Genomic DNA, 26,754 nt, shown 5'->3' with positions numbered 1-26,754 from the left:
AGCATCACCTTTAGTAGTATACTGAACGAGCTTGTGCGTGTGTTGTGTAGCACTCAGCTCCGCCCGCACGTGGAGGCCTCGTGTAAGTAAAATGTTCGCTTACACTTCAATGTCAATCAAAACAATCACCGGGTATTAAAATGAAACAATACCTATGGCGGATGTGTGAAATAATTACATCCTCACCAGCAATGAGGATTTGAAATTCGCACATATACGGCACCTAGTCCTATGAGACGTAAGCCATTCTATGGCTTTCCCATAATTATTTTAGTAGCGCCGGAATTCACCGTATATCCCAAAAAACAGCCAATCCCATTCGCTCATAGAGAAGACACCCCCCAATCGAGGTCATTGCAATTTTATACGCGAGAGCTAAGAATTTTCCCGCCAAAAACAGTTTTTCGTAGAATTTTAACTCAGTTGACCATGTCATCGACGGATGTTCGCCATGTCTTCAATCGCATCGATTATACGTCGTTTAAGCCGAGAACCAATGAAACAAATGCTCACATAAACTAGGGGTCCACGGACACCATGCCCACTTGGGAAGTGGTTTCAAATGCTCAAAAATCTAACAATTTCAATATTCAACGCCCTCTGGTGACCATATAAAAAACCAATGACCTTGAAACTCAATACAATCATAAAACATGTCAGCAGCTACAATTTTGTAATTGATTGTGATAACAAAAAATGCTTCGTTACCAATTTAATATGGAACAAGAGCCCCAAGGGGCACAATGGCCAGCCTGTCAGATTTGCTTTTTATAAATGATGTAATCTGTGGGTTATATTTATCAATATACACTCCCTGCTCAATGTCATTTACATAGTACAATCGTGTGTTAACACAGACAGCAGGAGCGAATGTAATATAGAAATACTAAGTTATTGTATTGTACAACGCCCCTGGTGGCCATATACAAAAACCAATGAGCTTGAAACTCACCAAGATCATAGACCATGTCATGAGCTACAACTTTCCAATTGATTGTGGTAGCAAAATATGCTTAAGTATCAAAATGATGTGGCAAAACTTTTTTTCCACCTATGAATGAGTACTGATGACCCCAAGATGGCCGCCAATTGCGTCATAATTGCCTGGTCAAAAATACCCTCTCGGATATAAAAGATCCTTTTCCAAAGAATACCCATTACAAATTGCAATGAAAAATGGCACACCATTAGAAAGCTACAGGACTCAGAATTCAGGCCAAAATTAACATTTTTGGGAACAAAAAAGGTCACAGGACGGCCGTCTTGAGTCCGATCGACCCAATTTTTCTCATGCGGATGGGCCCTTGGGGGATACAAATATATACGAATGATCAAGGTTATTGATAAAAGTGTCTTCAAAATTTCCCTCGAAAACTTCAAAAATGTGTAAAAAGTGCTGATTTTGGCGAAAAACAATGGCTGCCAGTCGGCCATCTTGAATCTGACAGGGCCAGTTTTTGGCCTGAAGATGTGTCTAGGGTAGATACACGTATAAACCAAATATCAAGACATTACCTTGAAGCGTCTTCAAAACTTTGGAACTCTCACGAACTATCTAGATGGTTATCTCTCGACTCAATAGCTTCAAGACCCATCTCAAAACAACTTTGTTCCATGCAGCATACCATTAACTCTCGGAAAGCAAATTGGATTTAACATTTTTTTTGGCAGAATAAAATTTGATTGAATTTGCAATTCGAGCACATGGCTAATTAGCATATCAAGTTCATACACTCGATTTGGGAAAAGAAATTTTTTGCGAACCTTGCGCAATTGTCAAGGATGAATTTTCTGTAGAGCAAATAAAAATTCCTCCCAAACACCAAATCAACTAAAGATTTCATAGAAATCGATCTTGAAATACGATTTTAAATGTTAAAATAAAACCCGGAAGTAAAACAATAGACGACACCGCGGGTTCACGTGAACACCTGATTTCTGTAAACGAAATGTTGGTTGTGACAAAATTGTTCAGACGGTTTTAGGTGGTAATAAGTACGGAAACGTAACGACCATGGTCGACTTATTCGATGAAATCAGGCCTATGTGATATCCAAATTTTGACTTTTTTATTCTCCAGACCTCCCTGATATAGAAATAAAAAATTTTGGTGGTACGAATAGTGCAATCACAGCGCCGACGGCGACAGAGCCGTGTCAGAGATCGGCGGAGTGAAAATTGCGGAGGTGGACGAACACGAAGAAGTAGGCTATTGAGCTACTTGAATCGCGAAAACTCCTGGCGCGGCCCCGACGCTTTTCGTTGATTAAGTAGTTCAAATATCAAGCAATGGGTTTTCACAATCTACCGCCGGTGTTTACCGGATTTAAATATCACTCCAAAATTCAAAGAAACCTCGAAATATCGAACCGCAACACTTTCGGTAGATATCCGCAGCTGCCCAACCGGGAAACTTATTTGTTGATAGCATCGATAGGATCCATTGTCTTCTCCCGTCAAGGGATTCGAACCCACTAAGCTAAAGCCGTGCCAGAATCGGGTCGGGCCAATCACAGCGCTTGTAACAAACCACATTAGGCTTCTGTGGAATTTCCCAGTAAATGGGCCAATCAGCAAACGCGGAAGTATTGTCGCGTGTTGATACATGACGTCATGCGCAAAAGCGCCAGTAATGAAATCACGATAATTCACGTGAACAGCTGCTGATATTTTTAGATAAACCAATCACAGGGAAGACACAACTTCCTGATTGGCTGATAAAAATTGAAATTTTCCCGATTTTATTTTCGTGAAAAATGCAGAAAACATTTTTATGAAAGCCTATTTCAAAATTCTGCTCGCTACGATTCCGAGAATGGATTACGCTTAAATACGTGATTTGTTCGAATATGCCCTCACTTGGCAAGCAAAAGAGCCTTTTGTGTGGAAACCATGTCATTTAAATTCGCTCCATTTGTATAGTAATAGGCTCAGCCTACGGCTGGCCTTAAAACTAAGTTATTCTACTATTCAACGCCCCCTGGTGACCATATTCAAAACCCAATAACCTTGTAACTCACCATATTCATAGAACATGTCATGAACTACAACTTTGCAATTGATCATGGTACGGTAACAAAATATGCCTAGGTACCAATATAATAAGGAAATACCATTATTCTACTATTCAACGCCCCCTGGTGACCATATAGAATAACTAATTTCCTTAAAACTCACCACAATCATAGATGATGTCATGAGCTACAACTTTGCAATTGATTGCGGTAACAAAATATGTATTGGTACAAATATAATATAGAAATACTAAGATATTGTATTATTCAACGCCCCCTGGTGGCCATATACAAAAAACAATGAACTTGAAACTCACCCCAATCATAGGACACGTTATACACTACAACTTTCTAATTCATTGTTGTAACAAAATATGCTTAGGTATCAATATAATGTCGAAAAACTTTTTCCCACCTACGAATGAGTACTAATGACACCAAGATGGTCGCCAATTGCATCATATTTGGCGGATTAAAAATACCTCTCTCGGGTATAAAACATCCCTTTACAAAGAATACCCATCACAAATTGCAATGAGAAATGGCAAACCAGTAGGAAGCTACAGGACCTAGAATTCTGGCCAAAATTGACATTTTTGGGCACTAAAAAGGTCCTAGGACGGCCATCTTGAGTCAATTTTTCTTATGCTGATGGGCTCTTGGTAGATTCAAATATTATCGAAAGATCAAGGTAATTGATCAAAGCGTCTTCAAAATTTCCCTTGTAAACTTCGAAAATGTGTAAAAAGTGCTGATTTTGGCGAACAACAATGGCTGCCAGTCGGCCATCTTGATTCTGACAGGGCCAGTTTTTGGGCTGAAGATGTGTCTAGGGTAGATACATGTATAAACCAAATATCAAGACATTACCTTGAAGCGTCTTCAAAACTTCCAAAAAATAACTGGATTCCGTCTACGGACGGACGGTCGCTACGACTAACGGACGGACGACGGACGAAAAGTGAACGCAATAGCCCGCTGGGACTAAAGTCCAAAGTGGGCTAAAAATGGAAAACGCAAATGGCATTACCTGAAGAGTATTATCATATTCTGGCCGCACTATTCGAAGGTGTTTGATGACTGGAAAAATTGACACTAAACTTGAATAATCATGTTTAGAGATAGACTTCTTAGCAGTTGTGGCAATTTGCTGGAAGTAAAATAATATCAACATATAGTTAATACTAAGCCAAAATTAACCTTTTAAACATGCTAACTATTTGTACCCGCCATGTCGAAATATTGACCTTTCACAGATTAACAATATATCCCCTATAAGTTGAAATATTGGCCTTCATATCCTCTTGTTGACATACATTGAAACCTAACAAGCGAACAAATCAGCTACATCAGCTTTTTTTCTGCTTCCAAATAGCCGGTTTTAATCAGCATTGTAATTATCACATTCAATTATTCTAAAGTTGTATCAGGATTGTTTCTTGAACAATGTAACTGTGCCGTGTTGTGTTGGCCAAGCTACCATTTGGATCTCATGTAGCTGAACTGCACCACACCAAGTGCAATGGTATTTGGTGAGCTAGGACAATTCCCTATTGAAAATCAAATGAGAGTTATACTGGTTCAATCAATTAAACCGATTATAACTTGAAAATTCATGTTAAAGATCATTCTATTCAAAAACCTATTTCATTCAAACATCAGTTAAAAAACGCATGTTCATAACACATGCATCAATAATTTTCAAGTCAATTCAATATATCTTTATTGTCCTTTGAATAATATAAAATACAAGTCAGGTTTTATGATATGAGCATCTACATGCTGCCACTAGACGACCCCAACCAAGGTCATTGCGATTTCATATGCCAAAGCTAAGAATTTCGCCGCCCAAAACAGAGCAAAGAAGGTAAACCATAAACTGGGTAACCCCAATTCTATGTGAGATGAATCTTTTGAGAGTGGTAACAATTGATACTTTATGATACTAAGATTACAGTCAATTGCGTGACAATTGACTGATAAAAAATCGATCTGATTTCTTTAAGATCCCTTCTCTAAGTAACACCAGTACAGATTTCAATGAAAAATGACAAACGTTTAGCAAGCCATATGTTCTATTCACAAAACAAAGCTCAAAGACATGGCTAAATTCTGTAGTAACTGTTAGTTTTTGATAAGAGAATTAAGGTATCAGTTCTCCTTTCAAGCATAAGACACGAGAAGGTGCTCTCAGCTCAGTTTTGTTGGCTAACTTAATACATAGTTGGCAAGCTGCCTGGCTAGTGCCAATGAGCTGCAATGGTAAACCGAAAACAACTTACGTCGCCCTCTGCTACTAAAAGGTCAAGACCCTGTTGTACAAGAAGGTCAAAACATCGCATTCTTTGAGTTTGAGGTATAATGCAGCACAATAAACACCATTCACTCTGTAAAAAATTCAAATGCTAATGGTGAATCATTCAGACGGCTTAAAATTGGAAGGCATAGTTGATCTCGATTTAATAGAAACACTGAAATACAAATGGTCAAATGATATCAACCAGTGGAAAGCATGTTATTAATGATACATCAGTATTGAGCCAATATGACTAATGAACTTGAATTCATTCTATGAAACATGCCAGTGATTTCAGAACTAGAAAGTGAATTGCTAACTCTGGTATCAGAAATAAAGGTTTTCACTACCTGTTTTCAAGTTTGGTTTCAAAACTCCATTGGTACTGCCATACTTGCTAGTTTGGATACTGAATCAAATAGCCTACTCGGTCATATTCGTAACACCGAACAATTTTAAGCGAACGTACGATACCTAGCCGAATGAAATGCTCGCCATTTCGTTTTGGGTTCCACATTGGGTTTTCTCAATGGGCTTTCCCAATTACATCAGAAGATCCGGGAATTTCCCGTATATCCAACAAACAGCCAGTCACATTCAATGTAGCTCAGGTAACAAGGTCAACTCAGATAAATAGAAGCAAGAAAACTCATTAAGCCAAACCATGACACCAAAAATCAACACTATTGGTTTAACAGCCAATGTTTGTGTCTTGTTGACACACCAGTACTCTATTCATTTTCAATGAAAACTGCTTCACCAGACCGTTTGCATAGGCAAACCTACGGTTCGCCAAAAACTCAGGTGTTGGATGTTTCCTTGGGAATTTCCTCTGCGGAGCCCTCGGGTACGCGGATATGTTATTTACACCCAGCAAATATTCACTTTATATACAGATGGACATTTGTATTCAATTCTCTTTGGAGATTGACATTTTGTTTAATGTTACCAAGACTATCTTTTTATTTTATTCCTGTACCATTCAGTTATTGAGCAGAGTTTGTTTCCAGGGCATAGTCATAAAGGAGTCCACCTCAAGCAAACATCTTGGTAAAATAATTAGTCCCTGACGCACTTCGCATACATAACTGTGTTCTAGATTTTAATAGAGGAGTCAATTCACTTACGTCTCTATTTAGATATGTTGACCCTTTTGTTCGATTTAGATTGTTATAGTATTTTTGCTCATGTTTGTATGGATGTACTCTGTGGGATTTTACTAAAAACCAATCCAAGAAAAATGTTCACAGCTTGGAGGAAAGCCTTAAGGAAAGTTCTAAACTTACCCTACCGCACACATACCAATCTGCTGTACTTAATTATCGATGATCAACCTATTGAGTTAATACTTTATAAAAGATTCATCAAGTTTTTTACTGGAATCAACAAATCGGATAATTTTATTGTTGGATTCTGTTGTAATCTAGCCCTGGAAGGCAGTGGCTCACATTGTTAGAACAATATTACTTTTTGTTCTCACTATTTTAAGACTTATAGAAGCGATCTGTATGTACAAGTGTACATGGACCACTCTCCAGAAGAGCTAAAAAGTAAAGCTGCGGCTAATGCTGACTTCACGCGTATGCGCAATTATTCAAAAATTCTACAACCACAACTGAATTGCAAGAAATAATAGAACATCTGTTTAAGCTTTGACCTAAGCTTTAACTTTATATATATTGTGACATTCTGGAGAGCGGCCGCTGTGCGCCTATGGCCTGAGTTCATAGATTATATACCACAAGATGTATCAAATATTCTTTGGATCTATCGGATGTCGTTTGCTGTATCTCTGCACCCTTGCACCCGCACTTCATTATAGACGTATGTTTGCGAATAAATTTATATACATATACATATATTGTGCTGCCCTCTCAGGAACACCTGATATCAGCTGACCAGATCAGTTTTGCCTGGTCATTGTGGGAGTCAGGTTATAACAAAATAAATGATCATATGGTTCTCGTTTTGTTTACTAAATATTCAGGTAAGATCATGATCTCCTTGAATTTATCTGAATATGTGATTTTGTGGTGCATGTGATCTGTAGGTTCCTGGGATAATTTTGGGAATCATTTTTATTGAATCATATGCATTTTTTCTATTTGATCTGAAACTCCCGGTTTATGCTGGATCATGCTGGTAGGTGGAGACATTGTCTGATTGTATGAATTGTTGTTATCATTGTTGTCTGTGTGATCTATGTTTAAGTTTATATAAGTAATAAAACAGATAATAATATCAAATTCAGTGTTATATCTAGTCTGCAGAAATTAAATATTGATTAATTTTGAATGAATAGATCATTAATGTCAGTGTTAATAGCAGATCAGTTTTGCCTGGTCATTGTGAAAGTCAGGTTATAATTAATTACATGATCAGCTGGTTCAGGTGTGTTTTGTTAACTAAATTTTATGTTGCTGTCCAGGATTGTGAACAGTCAACGGAGAGGATATTGTTGCTGTTTTTTTTGCAGAAAGTCTGGTCGTTGAGGCCACCTTTATTAGTAACCCTGTTACACAACTGACTATGGTTATGACATTTTTTTGAACAAAGAATCTTGAAACTCACAAATATAAATATGGGGTGCAGGGACACCACAACAACTTGATTATGGTTTCAAAATGGCACTCTATAATTTGACGATTTCAATAATCAACATCTCCTGGAGAACAAACACAGAAACCAATGATCATGAAACTCACCACTATCATAGAATTTTTCATGACTTTGCAGTTGATCGTGGTAGCAAAATATGCCTACGTATGATCATAATATGGAATGCTAAGTTATACCACTATTCAATGCCCCTGACCATATACAAAAATCATAGAACATGTCAAGAGTTAAAAAATTTGCAATTGTGGTTACAAAATATGCCTAGCTACCCATGCAATTTAAAAATACAAATGAAATATATAGATACTAAATTATTCAGCTATTCAACACTCCACAAAAACCAATGACCTTGACACTCACCACAATCAGAGAACCTGTCATAAGCTATAACAATTTTGCAATTGATTTTGATTACAAAATATGCCCAGGTACCGATACAATATGAAAATACTAGGTTATGCAGCTATTCAACACCCTATGGTGACCATATACAAAAAACACTGACCTTAAAACTCACCACATTCATAAAATATGTCATGAGCCACAATTTTGCAATTCATTGTGGTTACAAAATATGCATAGGTACCATTATAAATAGGCAAATCGTATATTATTCAATATCTAACTACCCTAGTGACAAGAACAAAGACTTGGGTGATTCCGATCAGTTCCTGAACTTCGCTGAAAAAGTTGAAACACTGAAACGCTGAAATGCCGAAAAGAAAAAGCTGAAATTTCAGGGAATTTCCGAAAAACGCTGAAATTTCAGGGAATTCCCGAAGAACGCTGAAATCGTCCTAGGAACTGTTACCTGGTATTATATTGTAAGAGTTGTATTGTACTGCCTGGCTGACTTGCATTTCCAGCAGTAGTTCACTGGTTTAATCCAGCTGTCACAGTTTGTGCCTCCTTAATGCCTGCTCATATATATACCACTGCCGGGCTTGTATCAGTCAGTCCGACCTAGGCCGTTCTTGGAACTATTGAAGTGTCGTGCTGTTTTATAGCCGTTGTTGGCAGTTTCTTGTTAGCTTGGACGTTTACTCCACATCTGAGGATTTGTCTTTGACCTGGCGAATAGTGGTCTGGCTCCGGAGTCGTGAAAAGGTACTGTAATCGTTTTTCTACCTTTTCCGGCCCCGTCAGTATTTAGAATTTTCGCGTTCTGTCGGTGTATGCTTTTTGCTTTTTGTTATGTTCTTTCTGAACTAACATTTGGAAATTTTAAAACTTTATAGTTTGAACAGTGTTGTATGTTTCAAAATTAGTGACAATGTCTGAACGGGCTGAACAGTTCGTTTTATCCCCGTCAGCGGAGGGATTGTATAGAATGTTGAAAGCAGATCTGTTCAGTGTTGCAGGACATTATGGACTTACCACGAAAACCTCTATGAGGAAGGCTGAGCTTCAAACCTTAATTGCTAATGCTCTTGTGGTTAAGGGTATGTTAAAATCTGAGTCTTTAAGGTTACCAGTCGCGGATGTTGGTGGTCAACTGGAGCAGCGCAGGTTGGAAATGGAATTCGAGGCGGTGGAACGAGAGAAGGAACGGACTCATCAATTGCATATGTGTCAACTGGAGAACGAGCAGCAGATGCGTTTGAGGCAGTTGGATTTTTTTTGGCGATTTGTAACGGATTATCGTAAGGTAAATGCTGTCACTAAAACCGATTCATTTCCAATGCCACGGATCGATGATTTAATTGATAGAATTGGCAACGCAATATTTGTGTCAACATTTGATTTGACAAAAGGTTACTGACAGGTTCCGCTCACTGATCGTGCAAAAAGGATTTCGGCCTTTGTTACTCCAAATGAGTTGTTGCAGTGTAAAGTTATGCCCTTTGGCATGAAGAACTCGCTGCTACGTTTCAGAGGCTAATGAATAGGGTCACTGAAGATTTAGAGTCTACGTATGTGTATTTAGACGATATCATTTTGGAGGCGGATGCCTGGGATGATCATCTGACCCAAATTCGTGCTTTATTTGTAGCGCTTACTGAGGCAAATCTAACAGTTAATTTGCCCAAGCCTAATTTTGGTCATAGCACAGTGAAATATTTGGGTCACATGGTCGGCCAAGGAATCGTTGCTCCCCTTGATGCCAGAGTCAAGGCTATACTTGATTTTCCTCAGCCACCTGATAAACGATCATTAATGCGTTTCTTGGGTATGGCTGGTTTTTATCGAAAATTCTGTAGAAATCTAGCTCAAATTACTGCTGTTTTAACTGATTTGTTAAAAAAAGAGGTGAAATTTGAATGGACACAGCAGTGTAGTGATGCGTTTGAATCTGTCAAGTCCATGTTGGCAGCTAGTCCTGTATTGCGAGCACCTGATTTTAATAGTCAATTTCGGCTAAGTATTGATGCTAGCGACAGCGGGGCTGGTGCTGTTCTTGCTCAGAGTGATAAGGATGGGGTTGAACATCCCGTCTGTTTCTTTTCAAAGAAGTTCAACTCTGCACAAAAGATTTATTCTACTATTGAAAAGGAGTGTTTCGCGCTGGTACTGGCTGTTGACCATTTCGAGATTTATGTGAGTACCGGGAGATTTCCTGTAGTCGTATTTACTGATCATGATCCTTTAGTATTTTTAAGCAGGATGAAAAATAAAAACAGGAGATTGATGCGTTGGAGTCTGTACCTACAGGAATATAACTTGGATATCCATCACATTCGCGGATCTAAGAATGTGATAGCTGATACATTGTCGCGGGTGTAACTAGTTAACTCGATGTATAGTCTCGAGAAGTGTTGAAGTTATTTTTGTAATAGACCGTTAATATTGTGAAAAGCTGTATGAATTTACAATTTGCTAATTCTGTTAAAACTTTGATTATTTGAGTTCCCCACAACTCAACTTTTGTAAGGGGCGTGTTACCTGGTATTATATTGTAAGAGTTGTATTGTACTGCCTGGCTGACTTGCATTTCCAGCAGTGGTTCACTGGTTTAATCCAGCTTGTTTGTGCCTCCTTAATGCCTGCTCATATATATACCACTGCCGGGCTTGTATTAGTAAGTCAGACCTAGGCCGTTCTTGGAACTATTAAAGTGTCGCGCTGTTTTATAGCCGTTGTTGGCAGTTTCTTGTTAGCTTGGACGTTTACTCCACATCTGAGGATTTGTCTTTGACCCGCGTGAAACAGAACCGACAATACACGTCTTGAATTTTTTCCGGGCCGGGACCGCTGCCGAGTCCTGAACCTTTGCTTTAGTCTCTACCTAATTTTTGGTTATAAAGACATGCATAAACAGTATGTATAGAGTATCAATACCCTATCACAACCGCACAAGCCAACTTTAAACACTATGCTGAATATTCCAAGAATGTGGTTTACTTCTACAAGACGAAAAAAATCTTATTTGAACATTTCAATGTATATAAAATATGATTATGAGAACCACTTTTCTTAATAATAAATAATTCATTTGCTGTGGTTAGAAAATCATCAGGTTTTTTAAAGAAATGACATAGCATCTGTAAGAAATTGTAACAATTCTTATCTTTAGACTATCTATAAAAGGAGGAATCATGGACCAAGTTGATTTGCTAAGATGGACATATAGATACCGAGAAAAGACTTCTTGTAGCAGCAGTGATTATATTTCAATCAGTCTGATGTACAGTAGTACCCCGCTTTACTTGGTTTTCCTGGGACCAAATTTGTAGTCTTTAAAAGCTGAGCGATATTCCGAGGTAACAAAGGGGATTTCAATAGAATACGAAGCAATGGAACCAGAATTCAAGCCCAAGCTAAGCGAATCTGTGGCTTTAGCGCTTGATTCGGATAAAATGTAGAACTGATTTCTTTTGTGTATAATGTATATCTCTTAAGCTGTTAATTAATATAGTTAGATAAACGTTCAATTATTGGATCTTTCTTGTTGACTCGTTCTATTTTGAGAGTTTAGAGTTCCAGTTAATCCACAATGTGCAGTGCCTAGCCTTCATCTACACTAAAGCCAAGCCTGTGTATGGGGAAATGTTGTTCGACTCTCATAGGCCAGACAAATCGAGGTATGAATGCAGATGGTAGTCTCCAGCAACTTGAGAATGTAAACCAAGTTTTGACCTCTACCGGGGGACGACCCTTTAAGGCCTCCTTGTAGAAAATGTAGAAATATGAAACCCAATCAAAGCTATCCTAAGTACAATGACAGTTGAACCTTTATTCACGAATTTCAATGACACCGAAAATAAAATCGAAATAATCAAATCTCGATGCTAGCACTTAATATGGGTTGTCAGGTTCAGCCTAACTGTACTTTCATTCAACTACTTCTTGTATGAAACGTGGAAATGAGAAGTTGCAAGGAATTACCAAACAATAATAAAAACAATTGAGAATTAGAATTACTGTAGTTAAGAATTTATTCAAATGAAGTGAAAACGTCATTGTTAGCTTATACGGGTACATACATGCACATAAAACAATAACAACAATTTATATCATGATGCACAGAAAAATGTAAGTAAAATATTATTTATTTATTTTCCATTTTGGGGAAGCATGATGGTAGTTTTTGGAACTGATGCAGTTTTGATGAACTAATTTTTGGCCAGTAAGTATCATGTTATACAGTGTGTCCTGAACAATTATTGTTCCTCCTGATTCAACTGAAGATTCCGGCTCATGTCAAGGAAATGAGGTCCTCCATCAATCGATCAAAGGTTGAGCTCAGACCTCTATCTCATTTGCCGAAATTATAGCAACATTTATGGGGGACCTCTTCTTCACTCTAGCTACCATGGTCCAGCCATACGCATGTTCAAGCTACTAACCTATCAATTGTGGTCTGATGCCAGTTGAAAATGTTAAAGGGAGCCGAAGACAACCCCCTTGTTGGCGTATCTCTATAACCCAAAAAAATTCGGTAAAGACTAAAGCACGGTTTAGGACCCGGCAGCAGACAGCGGGCCAGGAAAAATTTTCAAAACGTGTATCGTCGGTTCCTAGCACGATTTCAGCGTTTTTCGGGAATTCCCTGAAATTTCAGCTTTTTTCTAGAATTCTCGAAATTTCAGCGTTTTATTTTCAGCGTTTCAGTGTTTCAGCTTTTTCAGCGAAGTTCAGGAACCGGATTCCAATTCCATGTAAGGAGATGTATCTTATTACAGTGCTAATAATAATAAAATATCCAGAGAAAATATCCATATCCTTGAAGCTTCGGTTATGATGTTATGATATAACCTGGTGACATCACCATTATCAGGCATAATTATTTTCGCATTAAGAACCAAATGTATCAAAAAATAATTTTAATCTGTATAGGACTGAAGTGACATTTTAGCTAGACGTAACCGAATTTTACCAGGATGTATTTTTCTTTCCTTGTAGAAGAGCAAATACAGTAGATTTTATTATTTCGACCAAGACAGTAAACTTTCCGGCTACCTATTCCATTAGGTTTACGTTCGAAGCTCAATCCGATCATTCCAGTTTCTAACTTCACATCACTGAAAGGCAACAGCAACAGCAACTAGGGGTCCAGGGACACCATGCCCACTTGGTAAGTGGTTTCAAATGCTAAATAAATTGCCCATAGGCAAAGTGTGGTTTACCTTGAAAGCTAGAGGTTGTTTGGAATATGGACATTGCTTGAAAAATCTTTTTAATTCGTGACTTCAAAGTTCCACAAGTTTATATTGTATTTTATCTTTCTTCAAGAATTATTTTGTAGTCAAATAAGACCAAAGATATACATTTGGTTACGGTCCACGTCCAAAATTGTTCAGAAAACTGAAATAATACAAAACATACCAAATTATTTCAGGCATAATCATAACACAAATAGGCTACAATGTGCTAAATACCGTTGGAACTTGCTTGTCACGTTAGGATATCTAAGGTAAGCATATATGGATTTGTATAACCTACAATCATGACCTTTTAGCATAATGAGAAATGTTCAGTTATTTTGGAGGAATCCCCTCCCCGTTCCATGCAAAAAAATCAAAGTCTAGATGTTGGCCTAAAAATGAGTTTTTCATGTGGTGCCAGGTATGAAAGTTGACTTCAGTTTTTCAGTATCACATCTGGTGAATATCGTCAATGCGTAAGTTGATTATGTTATTTCCCCGATTGATGACATAAGCTGTCATATCTTATTCAAGTGATAAACAATAGGGTTTCTAAGGTGATAAATATTAATATCAGCGTGATCAAATCAGTATTAACAGTATTAAATGTAGAATTTTTTGTAAATAAATCTCAGAAATAAACCAGACTTTCAAAGACTGCCACACAGGTGAGTTTAAGCCTACTGCAGATTACACACATTGTGTGGTATGCTTGTATGTGTGAGTACAATAGTATATAACCACACTATACACAGCACACAAGGGAGACCTGCATGAGTCAGCGCAGCCACATGCAAGAACCAAAACCAGGATTCGAACCCAACGGCATCATTCAAATCAAATCAATTCAGTATTAGAGGCTGTTGGAGGTACATCATCTATGAGTAAAAATTGGAACTAAGTTGAAAAGCACAGTTATATAGTAGAGCGACACAACTGCAGCATAGTGACTCACCACACCAGTAATTGTAGTGAACTATGGAACGCGATTCATGCAATTAATATGAGTATTTTTGACGTAGTGTAATTGCTGCAGCATAGCATATTTGCATCAGTGTACCTTTTCTTCGATGCAGGATAACTGCTGCACCTTAGTATATTTGCGACGGTGTATCTTTTCTTCGATGTACGGTAATTGCCGCACCGTAGTATATTTGCGACGTGTTTATTTTTCATTGCATCTATTTCGCTGAGCCGTGGGCAGTTTGTAACGACGTAGGTTATTTACGTGAAGGTTCCATAGTTCTCTGTTAGGTGGCGCCGAGGTATTATACATTCAAAAATATTTAAATATTTTATTTATCGCTCGATCTCGCAATTAGCTTGTGTAAAGTTAGAACCTCCAATCTTAATACTACTGCAACTAGAAACCGTATTTTCAACCTCCCTGTTAATTTAAACAAGTTTATTGTGTTATTGAATTGTAAATTATCTACCGTGTTATAAAATCTGTAAACTTTGTGTTGTCCCTCTAATACCTGTAATGGGTATGAGTGTAAAATATATTAAAATAAAACAAAGAATCTAATTGATTCATATCGCTCATTTCGACGCAACACAGTGCGCCTCAAGATTTCTGATCTCTTAGCTGCACCTCTTCCGGGCTAGGTCTTGTTCCAATTACAAAGCATCGATTCTAACTGAGTTGAACACATAATTACGTGGCACCACCTAACGGTGAACTGTGATCACTGAATAAGGTTTTTAGTTTTACGTACGTAAGTATAGGATCACGCTACTTTTTTATTGATTTTAGGCTGACACCATTTTTGATTCGTATTAGTTGCATCGGAGACGTAGAAATTACTGGATTCCGTCTACAGATGGACAGGTGACAGATGAAAAGTAGATGCAATAGCCCCTGGGACTTAAATCCCAAGTGGGTTAATAGATGCAGACCTATGCTTGAAAATCATATTGTTATGAAATTTTCATTAAATTAATAACATTGAATAATCAAATTTAACTCCAATCATGGTCATTAACATCCTCAAAGAGTATCATCAGATCTTAACTGAGTCACTCGATATGCTACTTTGCCCCAAACTATATAGCGTCAGCATTGAGTTTTTTCTATGTTGTCACTTCTCACTGCATATGTTGCTTATTTACATATTCATTATATATTTATAACACGGAATCTGGCAAGTGATCTCAAAATGGTTACTATTTAATAATAGACTTTTTGATACAATGTGTTTTGAGAGTAGCAGCTACGGTAAGAGTTACTATCAAAAAGTCACTGTTTATAAATGCGTGGTTTTGCAGTTGACTACTGCTATAACGGTCACTTTTTAGGAGTAGGCTCAATCAAAAAGCTGCAATGGAAAACTAACTGAAATGAATGGTAGACTATTTAAGCCTGACTGTTTTTCAAAAGAATACTACTGGAAAAGTAGCTGATATCATTAAGTGCTTATTATTCTCAAGTGGCTACTAAGTAAAAGTACACATTTGAGCTGAAAAGTGCGATAGACATTTTCTTGGATTCGGCCTTTAAAATGTGTACCGAAATTTTCTTGGGGCGGACACTCTGTTCATCACACCTTTGTCATTTGCAAGGGTTCCTTTACTCGATCTATCATCATGGCTTGCTTACATCACTTGAGTCAGAGGAAATTTTGCAACTGTTAGTTCTTAGTCTGCAACTGGTTATTCAAACCATTTTGAAAGCCCCGCAAATGGTGAGTGCCAGTACCCCCATGGATATATTTTCAGCTATATTTCGCAAATTGATGCAATTCTCTATGCACACGAATATGGCAAATAAAACACCCCATAAACGTGTATCACCAAGCTCTGTTATTTCTATATCAAACATAAGTACCAAATATTTTATCAAAGTTACAGTTTTGAAATAATACACACCTTGAAGCAAATATCTTGTAAAATCATCTCATAGCTAATTTTTGCTAGGTTCTTCAACAGCTGATTGTTGTGATTAGGTAAAGTTAAATGAAACTGGTCACAGTTAAATGGCACTGGACTCTTTAGCATGTCGGCTACATTTGTCAAGTTAAACGAACTATACATTGTTTCAATTGTATATATCATTCATTTCTGAATAGTGTTAAAGATTTTGTCTTAAATAATAGGCAAGGATTTACAATAGGGCTTTCTGATATCTGGTCAAAAAAACCCTAATAATAAAGAATATAACAAAAGGGATTTAAATGAATGAGCAGAAAATTCTAAAACGTATCTACCTGAATCAGTCTTAAAAGGGAAGATATGCCAACTAGATATCCATCGAGTTCAACATCTAAGACATCATCCTTAATTTCAGAGGTACTGAATGATGGTGTACGCTTAATACCACCTGGAATGACAAAATAAGAGGAGCATGGACCATGATACTTAGTGGACAAAATCAGAACAGTGTTTTCATTAATCATTTTAGCCGTCAGGTCATCTAGTAAAACAGCAGGGTCTTGACCAACTTTGACTGAAGGCCAAAACAGGGTTCATACTTTTGGCATTTAAAGAGAAAATGCCATCAAAATAGAATATTGTGTAAAATTCATTTTCAAAATTCACAAATATCAAATATGGAACTGGTTTGAATTTAGTTCAGCCATTACTAAGAAATATCACTTTTAAATCGGCAATTTCAGGTGCTCACTGTTATTGTTTATGTTAGCAGGTGCCTGTTTCTGACGTCATCTCTGACAAACGCTCGCCACTTCCAGTCATTTCACTAGACATTTCATGTGGTATTTTATCGTTTTAGGAGTGATTTCAATAAATAAACTCTTGCCATTGTAAGTGTTGCTACCGTTGTATATGCCATGATAATCGTATATAAGTGAGTAGCACTGTAGGTCAGTGAATACGGTGAAGTGGGCTATAAGTAATAGACTAGCAAAACATTTTTCTACTAAAAGAATTCCGTAAGGGGCAATTTTGATGACGAATTACAGTGAATGCAGTTGCTGTTAGACATTAAAAGTGGCAAAACAAGTCATATCAGATATGTAGAAGGTTGTTGGATGCAAATTAACTAAATATCTATGATGTGTCGCGTAATGAACAAATGAATTTTCCATGTCAAATTTTTGCAATTTAGTCATTCCAAAGTCAGCCAAACACGGGTCAGTTGATTTAAGCAAACCTGACTGCTGTGTGAGTTATATTCTTTTTCTCTGAAAACAGGATATATATCTATCATCTTCCTGTTTTGCTATGTGGTCTCAATCAGAGACTCTGAAAACTGGAAAAATATCTATCATCTTCCTGTTTTGCTATGTGGTAAGGGAACATCAGACATGTAATACAATCTAAAACTGCTCCACCAAACTTGGGCAATAATTCAAATTTTCAGGACTCCACAGGTATTCAGCTACTTTCACAAATAGCTGAGCTAGTAACTGGTCAAACAAGGCTTTGTTTACAGTCATAAGGCTATCCTAAATTAATTGTCTGTTTGCCGTAACACCGACTCAAATTTTTGGGTTGAGTCTTTAAGTAGGTAGAATCGTTTTTTTTGTGCATAAATTGAGGGCATATAGAGGGCATATAAATCACGTGCACAGCGTTTCACATGAATGACCTGTAGTGACCTTGAACTTTGATCCTTGGACCCCAAATTGATAGGGCACATCCTCTCCCCAGGGGTAATCATAATACGCAAGATAAACGGTTCTTCTTGAATCGCGTTCACAAGGTTTCACATGAATGACTGTAGTGACCTTGACCTTTGATTCATGGACCTCAAAATCAATAGGGCACATCCTCTCCCTAGGGGTAATCATAATATGTAATATCATGGTCTTGCTATCAATGGTTCTTCTTGAATCCCGTTCACAAGGTTTCACATGAATGACCAGTAGTGACCTTGACCTTTGGACCCCAAAATCAATAGGGCACATCCTCTCTCTAGGGGTAATCATACCGTGTAACATCAGAGTCCTACGATCAACAATTCTTCTTGAATCGTGTTCACAAGCTGATGCAGACGGACGGACAGACACTATCACGGATGGAGGCGGATACCAAGCCCCCCGCCCGCGGCTTTGCTGCGCACGGAACAAAAACTTAAATTTATTCAGTTCTCTGTATTATATGTCGGTGTTTCAAGTAGAATAATATATTAATAGAATACAGTTGAAACCAACCAGTTATAGTTGTCACCTCAATTCAGATGATCCTCAATTCAGATGATCCTGCAATGTGATGTTATCAATCTATCATCATTATCAATGAAAATATAAACATGTACTAACTTGAATCAAGTGAATGCATAGAAGCTTTGAGCGTGCCCGACATCCTTCCAAAGTAATTCCTAAAATAAAGAAGAAAAGGTGATTAAAAGCTCCATTATCTCATACGCCTTATACCATAGAAAATGAACTTGGCATCGGAAAAGCTTTAACTAATTTGGGGGATAAGATAAATTGAAAGGAAGAGTGAAGCCAGTTTTTTTTCAGAACTTCTTTTACATCCTAGCTCACTGCTACCCCAGAAGGGTTTTTAGATGATTAAATATCATAACGTATATACACAGGTTATGGGATTGTTATCAGCGATCTTTGAATTGAAAATAAATATGTGCACCGACTAGTGTGCGGTGAAATGATGGCTTATCTGTTTTAACATAATTTTGAGGCCTCAATTGTAAGTGTGACCCTGCTTAAAATAGCAACATTCTTTCTTGAAAATAAGAATATATAATAGCCTTGCCCCATGTTTGATTCAATCAGTGTCATTTTGTTGATTTTTAAGGATGGAGAGATCACTTGCAGTAAAAAACTCAGTTTTGCAGATTGACGACATCATCAATACTATTATCAAAGTTTTGTATGTTTAATAAGGAATAACATCATAAAATATCATCCAATGTGCAACTATTGATTTGGTTGTTTTGGGAAAAGTTGGCGTAGATGGTGTTTTGTAAGAAACCAAAAAAACCTTATTTGTAGTATGATCATCTAAGAGAGGTGTAACAATAAAACTAGGGTCGAGGTAGACCATACAGACTCAGTGGAAAGCTTCACAATCAGACAATTCAATATAAAAACCCCCTTATGAATTGACGGATTTATCAATGAATGAGTTTGAAATAGCAACACGACCATAGAGCTTGTCACGAGCTACAATCCTGTAATCGATTGTATTAAAAAATGTGCATAGGTACCAATCTATAAGGAATTGCCATGTTATTTTGCATTTCCAATGCCCCAGGGTAACCATATACTGAATTCAATTACCTTGAAACTCATCATAATCATAGAGCATGTCAATAGCAACAGCTTCATGACTGTATGTGGTAACAGAATATGCCAATGTACCAAAACAATATGAAAATATTAAGTTATTTACCTGTTTAACGCCCCTTGCTGACCAAATACAAAACCAATGACCTTGAAACTGCACACAATCATAGAATATGTCAAAGGCCAAAATTTTACAACTGACGGTGGTTACAAACTATCCACATTCACAATAAAAATAGACAAATTGTATATAATTCAATACTCAAATCCCCCTGGTGGCGAGAACAAACAAGAGGCCCATGGGCCTTATACCTTCATGACACAGTAGAAGTAGAATGATTCAGCATTCTTTAACAGAAAGATTTACATTGTAGCGATGTAACAAGTTTTAAAATAGTTAAGATGGTATAGGCTATGTGCCGATAATGTTCATTTTCTGTTAATATATCCTTTCATGAAAAGACAAGCTCATTTTAGCTGACCCAAAGATCACACTACATGAAAAAATGCATCAAGAATTGGTTTAGGCATCGTGCTGAAATGAAATCCAAGATGGATGGCAACCCTGGTGGCCATACTTGAACTCAATTTTCAATAAGAGGTAGACATTTCACCTACCAAAATTCTTACACCTAGTATCATGAAAATGCATCAAGAATTGCAGGCCGTTTCGTGCTAGAAATTCAAGATGGCTGACCTGGCGGCCATAATTGAAAGCCGATGACCTCCATATACAAAAGGCATGGACAGCTTACCTACCCTGATCCTCACACCAAATTTTGTGGAAATCCATCAAGAATTGCGGGCTGCATCGGCAAACAAGAAATTCAAGATGGCCACCCCAATGGCAGCCATATTTGATCACCAATGACATTTTTTTACAATAGAGGTGTATATCTCGCCAGACTCAATCTTCAAGCTAATTTTCAAAAAGTTCCATCGCAAATTACAGGCGAATTACTGTGTCGAATTCAATTCAATTCAAGAGGTCCTGGCTTAGGCCTATGCAATAGGAGTCAATTAAGATTAGACTTTTTGAAAAACCAGCACAGATGCCTATTGAAATCACATGTAATTAAAAAATTCAGCGCTTCTTGGTTTGATGTCCCCATTTTCATCGCACACGTGTTTAAAATTATTGTTCACATCGAACCTCTTCAACAGCTGATACAACCGCACCCGCGTCTGTCAATCATCTTAATTGATTCATATACTAAAATGCTAACTATGAAAAAACTATGCGGTGAATCAATCCGGAATTTTTCAGTAGAATGTCAGACACTAGGTACCTTTTCTCAAAGGTTTATTTGTTGTTTGTCATTAACAATTAGTTATATAATACTTTATTCTTAACGCGCCGGCAGCAAACGCTCAAGCAAGGTCAGTCACATAGGCCAACGATAACATGATCTTCGTTATCCTCAAAACTACTTTCACCCTGCTTGGAACATCGATACTTTGTACGTAGTAGTACATGTAGTACATGCCCAGGTAATGTATAAGCCCCTAAGTGGCGCTCCTTTAAAATAGCCATGTCACAAACTGATGAGACTGATTTCATTAAAATCTATGTACGCTTCATATTAAGACATCTCAACCAGCAAGGGAAAAACCCGTTATTGTGCTTTGCAGCTATACTCGTTACTATTTTCCTCTCCTCTCCAAAAGGCCGCATTAGAAATGTACCGCAATCATATATAATTGGCTTAATGCCAACTCCACTATCACTAACAAAGGGAAAACCATAAATCAACCACAAATTTTGAAAAACTCACGATGGTGTTCGCTTTGATGGTACACGTCTTGTAGGTGTCTCCTTTCTAGCTTTAGAGGACTGAAATAAATAAAAAGCAGAAAATGTCAACCACAACAAGGCAATTTGATACTATGTATCTATGTCCCTGGCAGTAGCCAGTAGGGAATGACCCCCAGTGACCCTGATCTTTGGTATTCAAAAATGATTAGTCTGCCCAGGGGTAACCTTACTATAGTTAAGGGACTGCATGGGGATTGGGTCAATTGGCTATTAATTACTTCACAAAAGCTGATGATGTTATTCAGAAGATTGATTCTCTTTCAACAAATGATGCTTAAGCACGTAATAATATGTAATACAGGGTGTCCAATTAATTACTATACATAAAGAACTGCCTGTCTCCAGTTCCCTTTTAATTAGTATTCAATTAATTGTATATGTCTCACAGGTCAGCCAACATTGTTTGCACCTGTTGAGCACTCTCAAACTGTTTCTGCCTAGACAGTTACTATGTATAATAAACAGATCAATCTATTCTTTTGAGAAGTTGAACTTAGTTCTGACCAATCAGCAAGTTTTGTTCGTTTGTTGACCCAACCCTCGGGGATGGGCCAGCTGAGTGTCCTGAGAAGAAAGTTCAATCATTCTGGCTCAGGACATCTTCAAATAAACAACTCTTCTCGTCAAAACTATATTTGTGTTTACTCATCTTTTTAAGGTTAGTTTAACTGTCTCGCAATTTTATACTTAGGCCTAATAATTAAGGATCTTGGCGATTACCTTAATGTTTGCTAATTAGAATTACTACATATACATTTACCTATATAGTAATATATATTTACATATGCATATATCCAAAATCAAATGAATAAGATTTATAGTTTAATATTAGTTGAAACCATATATATTTGGTTCAGATATCATTTGTATCCAAATCTCACTCATATCTCTCTCTTTATCATTCAATTATAATTGCAATAATATTATTATTATCGCGTATTACCTATTTTATTCATTATGATATTTGTACTCAAGCATTCTGACTCAGGACGTCTTCAAATAAACAACTCTTCTCGTCAAAACTATATTTTTATTTACTTTTTTTTTAAGGTTCTACCATCGATAGTTCCCCGCTCCATTAACGGACTAAAACTCTTTAATAATAACTAGATGGGAAAACCTTTCAATTTTATCATATGATTCAGTCTATTGTTGAAATTTCTCAGTACATTGACAATCATCTATGTTATTGCAAATGTTTTTCTCGAAATCATCAATAGTTTCTGGTTTGTTTTGGTACACTGTGTCCTTCAGCTAGCCCCACAAGTAAAAATCCAGTGGATTTAGGTCAGGTTAGTATGGGGCCCAGTCGTTTACAGCTTGGAGCACTGAGATTCAGTCACCGAAATGCCTATGCAGAACATAAATTATTTTGCGGGCTGAAAGACATTGCGCACCATCCTTTAGGAACCACACTGGATTGAGAATTCCTCTTTTAGGTGCATTTTTTCTAATTACTTTGATTTCGGATCCGCCGCCAAGAATTCCCGGTTTTCTTGAATAAAAAAAATTTTTTTTAATTTTCATATCCACTACCCGCCCTAACAAAAGGGGAAATAAGAAAAATAAAGAACACAAATTTCTATCTCATTTTCTAATGCGTTTCTTTGCGAGTATTTTCTATCCCAGGGTGAAAAAATTTTTACCAAATTGCAAGCATCTTGCAAAAACACGCTCGTTCGGTTAGGCAGACTGTGCCAGGACTCGAGCCCTCAACAGGCCCACAACAATTAAATCGTGCCGTTGTGTGCTTGACACTGAAACATGGCCTGTTTGTCAATTATGTATTGTTATTTAAAGACTTGTTACAAATAGAAAACGCAACTAAAATACATGTGAAGCTTGAAATCTCATCAGTGTGTCAATTTAATTCTATTCTTTGTGGATTTATAAACTGTCTAGTGAAATGGCGTAAGTTCCAGTCGGTAAAAGTCTGACACAGAGCAGTTGCGATACATCTCCATTTAATTACAGGTTTTACTTGACTCTGTAGATTAATAGAAAGCCGTTAGCTATCCTATATACTTGAGATGGAACTGGAATTCTTAGATGACTGGATTCTCGACGATCGATCTGAAATCCAAGCGATTCATAAAACAGCTCAATCACTTTGGATTCTTAGATTCTCAACTGAAAAATGTCATTATTCAATTTTTGTGGATTCCTTTGAATTCTGCCTAAAGAAATAAGTTAAAAAAGAGAAAAGTCTTCTTTTTTTTTTCTTCCACCCACATAAAAGTGTACACTACCTTAGAACAAAGAAAAAAGTTTTTTTTTTATATTTCCCTTTACCCCACCGAAGATTTCCTCCCAAAATCCAAGTTATTAGAAAAAAGCGCCTTAGGCATCAATGAAGTTTTGTACTGGAGTACTGAATCAGCATCTTATGATAACCAGCTCCATTCATATTCAGCATTTCAATTTTTGTCAAAAAAGTATGGCCCGATTATAGGCCTATTGGATGACCTACAGTATGGCAAATCCAAAGATCACACCTCATAGACAACAGACAGCTCACTTGATGACATTGATTAAGTGGCTTCTCTGCAATCAAATGGGGATTCTTAACCCAACTAGGGGTCCAGGGACACCATGCCCACTTGGGAAGTGGTTTCAAATGCTCAACAATCTTACCATTTCAATATTCAACGCCACCTGGTGACCATATACAAAAACCAATGACCTTGAAACTCACCACAATCATAGAATATGTTAGCAGCTACGATTTTGTAATTGATTGTGATAACAAAATATGCCTAGTTAACAATTTAATACGGAAATACTAAGTTATTCTACTTTTCAACGCCTCCTGGTGACCATATGCAAAACCCAATGACCCTGAGACTCACCACAATCATAGAACATGTCATGAACTACAACTTTGCAATTGATTGTGGTAACAAAATATGCCATTAAGTTATTTGACTATTCAACGCCCCCTGGTGACCATAGAGAATAACCAATGTCCTTAAAACTCACCACAATCATAGACGATGTCATGAGCTACAACTTTGCAATATATTGTTGTAACAAAATATGCACAGGTACAAATATAATTAAGAAATACTAAGTCATTGTATTATTCAACGCCCCCTGGTGGCCATATACAACAAGAAAGAAATTCTAAAAATGGGCTTGCTGACATGGTTGTACTGAAAGCTGGCTTGGTGGTTTTGTATTTCTGTAGTAGAATTAATCGAACTTTGAACTGATTACTTTTAAAAGAGCTAAGAGATCGGTGTTGTCTTACATCACTACATGAAATGTTACACACAGGGACTGGGAATCGGAATGATTTTATTGTAGACGTGGACCAAGTTAGTGCAAGCTCTTGGGTAGTTGTTATTTAAATATTGTAGTGTCTTAACGGAATCTATCATCATGTTGATAACTGCTAGATTACTTATCGGATTGTGTTGAAATGATTTTGCATAGAGACATATACAACTGAAAGAAAAAACGTGACTAACTCGAGTGACTTCAGGTGAAGAGAAGCGAACACGAAAATAGATAGGAGCCACGATTTTTCTTTTTAAAATAATAATGACGTTAAGCAAGAATAAGTTGCATTTCCTTCAAATGACAATCCACTACGATCATCCGATAAAGTCTATGGCCACCATAGACTACCGCCCCCTGGCTCTTTGGAGCCAGGGAACCAGTCTTCAATTCAATTCAGAATTTATTTTACAGAATAGCGGTTTTTAAGTTTTACATATTTTAACTGAAAAAATATAGATGTTCATACAGAGATTTTACAAATGGCCGCTAACGCAAGCACCTAATGAAAGTAAAAGAAAATTAAAAGAATTTTTCAAAAACGTGAAAGTAAATGTTTTATTGTGAAATTTTAATTGTGTCAATAAAGAATGAATTGAATTGTCGGCAGCACTATGCCACGCATCGAATACCACTTTCAAGACTGATCACGCACACACAACCAAGGTTGGTATGTGCTGCTGAAATAACAAAAACGATTAAACAAAATCATAAAACAATGAAAACGACAACCGATATGGCCAATATACGAAAGGAACCTAGATTTTATTACTGCATTAATTGTGTGTAAATATCAGAGCCCAAGAAAGTTTCTAACGAAAGTTATCGACTCCCCGAGCAAGTTATCAATCCGTGTGATAGCAATATGGGCTTGCAAGCATGCAAGCCCATGAAAACCAATGACCTTGAAACTCAACCCCAAAATCATAGAACACGTTATGAGCTACAACTTTCAAATCGATTGTGGTAGCACAATATGCTTACGTATCAATATAATGTGGAAAAACTTTTTCCCACCTACGAATGAGTACTGATGACACCGAGATGGAAGCCAATTGCATCCTAATTGGTTGATCAAAAATGCCTCTCCCAGGTATAAAACATCCCTTTCCGAAGAATACCCATCACAAATTGCAATGAGAAATGGCAAACCAGTAGGAAGCTACAGGTCTCTAATTCGGGAACTCTGAATGTCAATTTTGGACACTAAAAAGGTCATAGGACAGCCATCTTGAGTCCGGTCAACCTAATTTTTCTTATGCTGATGGGCCCTTGGGGGATTCAAATATAAACGAAAGATCAAGGTAATCGATCAAATTGTCTTCAAAATTTTCCTCAAAAAGTTCAAAAATTTGTAAAAAGTGCTGATTTGGCCGAACAACAATGGCTGCCAGTCAGCCATCTTGATTCTGACAGGGCCAGTTTTTGAGCTGAAGATGTCTCTAGGGTAGATACATGCGTAACCCAAATATCAAGACATTACATTGAAGTGTTTTCAAAACTTCCCAAAATAACTGGATTCCGACGCTACGACGGACGAACGACAGACGAAAAGTGAACGCAATAGCCCGCTGGGACTAAAGTACCAAGTGGGCTAAAAATCTATGGTTCAGACTAACAAAAATTTTGGTTTCCTAAAACCAGCATACCATCTAAGCTTTTTGTTCCAGAGACATAGACATGATTTAACAGTGATCTATTCTAAATCAGAATTACACAAAATCCCTACAACACTGTAATCAGTTGCTAGGAAATCACTAAGCAAATTACCATAGCAACCACGATAATAATAAATAAATTGCCCATGGGCAAAGTGTGGTTTACCTTGAAAGCTAGAGGTTGTTTGGAGTAAAGGGCATTGCTTGAAAGATCTTTTTAATTCATGACTTCAAAGTTCTAGAAGTTTATATTGTATTTTATCTTTCTTAAAGAA

At 37.2% G+C, this 26,754-nt stretch overlaps 1 protein-coding gene across 4 annotated transcripts in view; it reads right to left on the bottom strand.

The window, feature by feature from the left end:
- LOC141904778 (exocyst complex component 7-like) overlaps nucleotides 1-26,754 on the bottom strand; it is a 221,742-nt gene that overhangs the window by 131,206 nt on the left and 63,782 nt on the right. For all 4 annotated transcript variants that reach the window (XM_074793438.1, XM_074793437.1, XM_074793435.1 and 1 more), the window contains exons 8-12: nucleotides 21,502-21,560; nucleotides 18,737-18,795; nucleotides 16,721-16,833; nucleotides 5,297-5,401; nucleotides 4,045-4,164 (exon numbers count right to left, since the gene is read on the bottom strand). In XM_074793438.1, coding sequence (XP_074649539.1) covers nucleotides 4,045-4,164; nucleotides 5,297-5,401; nucleotides 16,721-16,833; nucleotides 18,737-18,795; nucleotides 21,502-21,560 — 456 coding nt within the window. The remainder of the gene's footprint in view (nucleotides 1-4,044; nucleotides 4,165-5,296; nucleotides 5,402-16,720; nucleotides 16,834-18,736; nucleotides 18,796-21,501; nucleotides 21,561-26,754) is intronic.

The sequence above is a fragment of the Tubulanus polymorphus genome, chromosome 4 (assembly GCF_964204645.1).
Source record: "Tubulanus polymorphus chromosome 4, tnTubPoly1.2, whole genome shotgun sequence".
Taxonomy (NCBI): Eukaryota; Metazoa; Nemertea; class Palaeonemertea; order Tubulaniformes; family Tubulanidae; genus Tubulanus; species Tubulanus polymorphus.
This window is presented reverse-complemented; position numbering and strand designations above follow the sequence as displayed.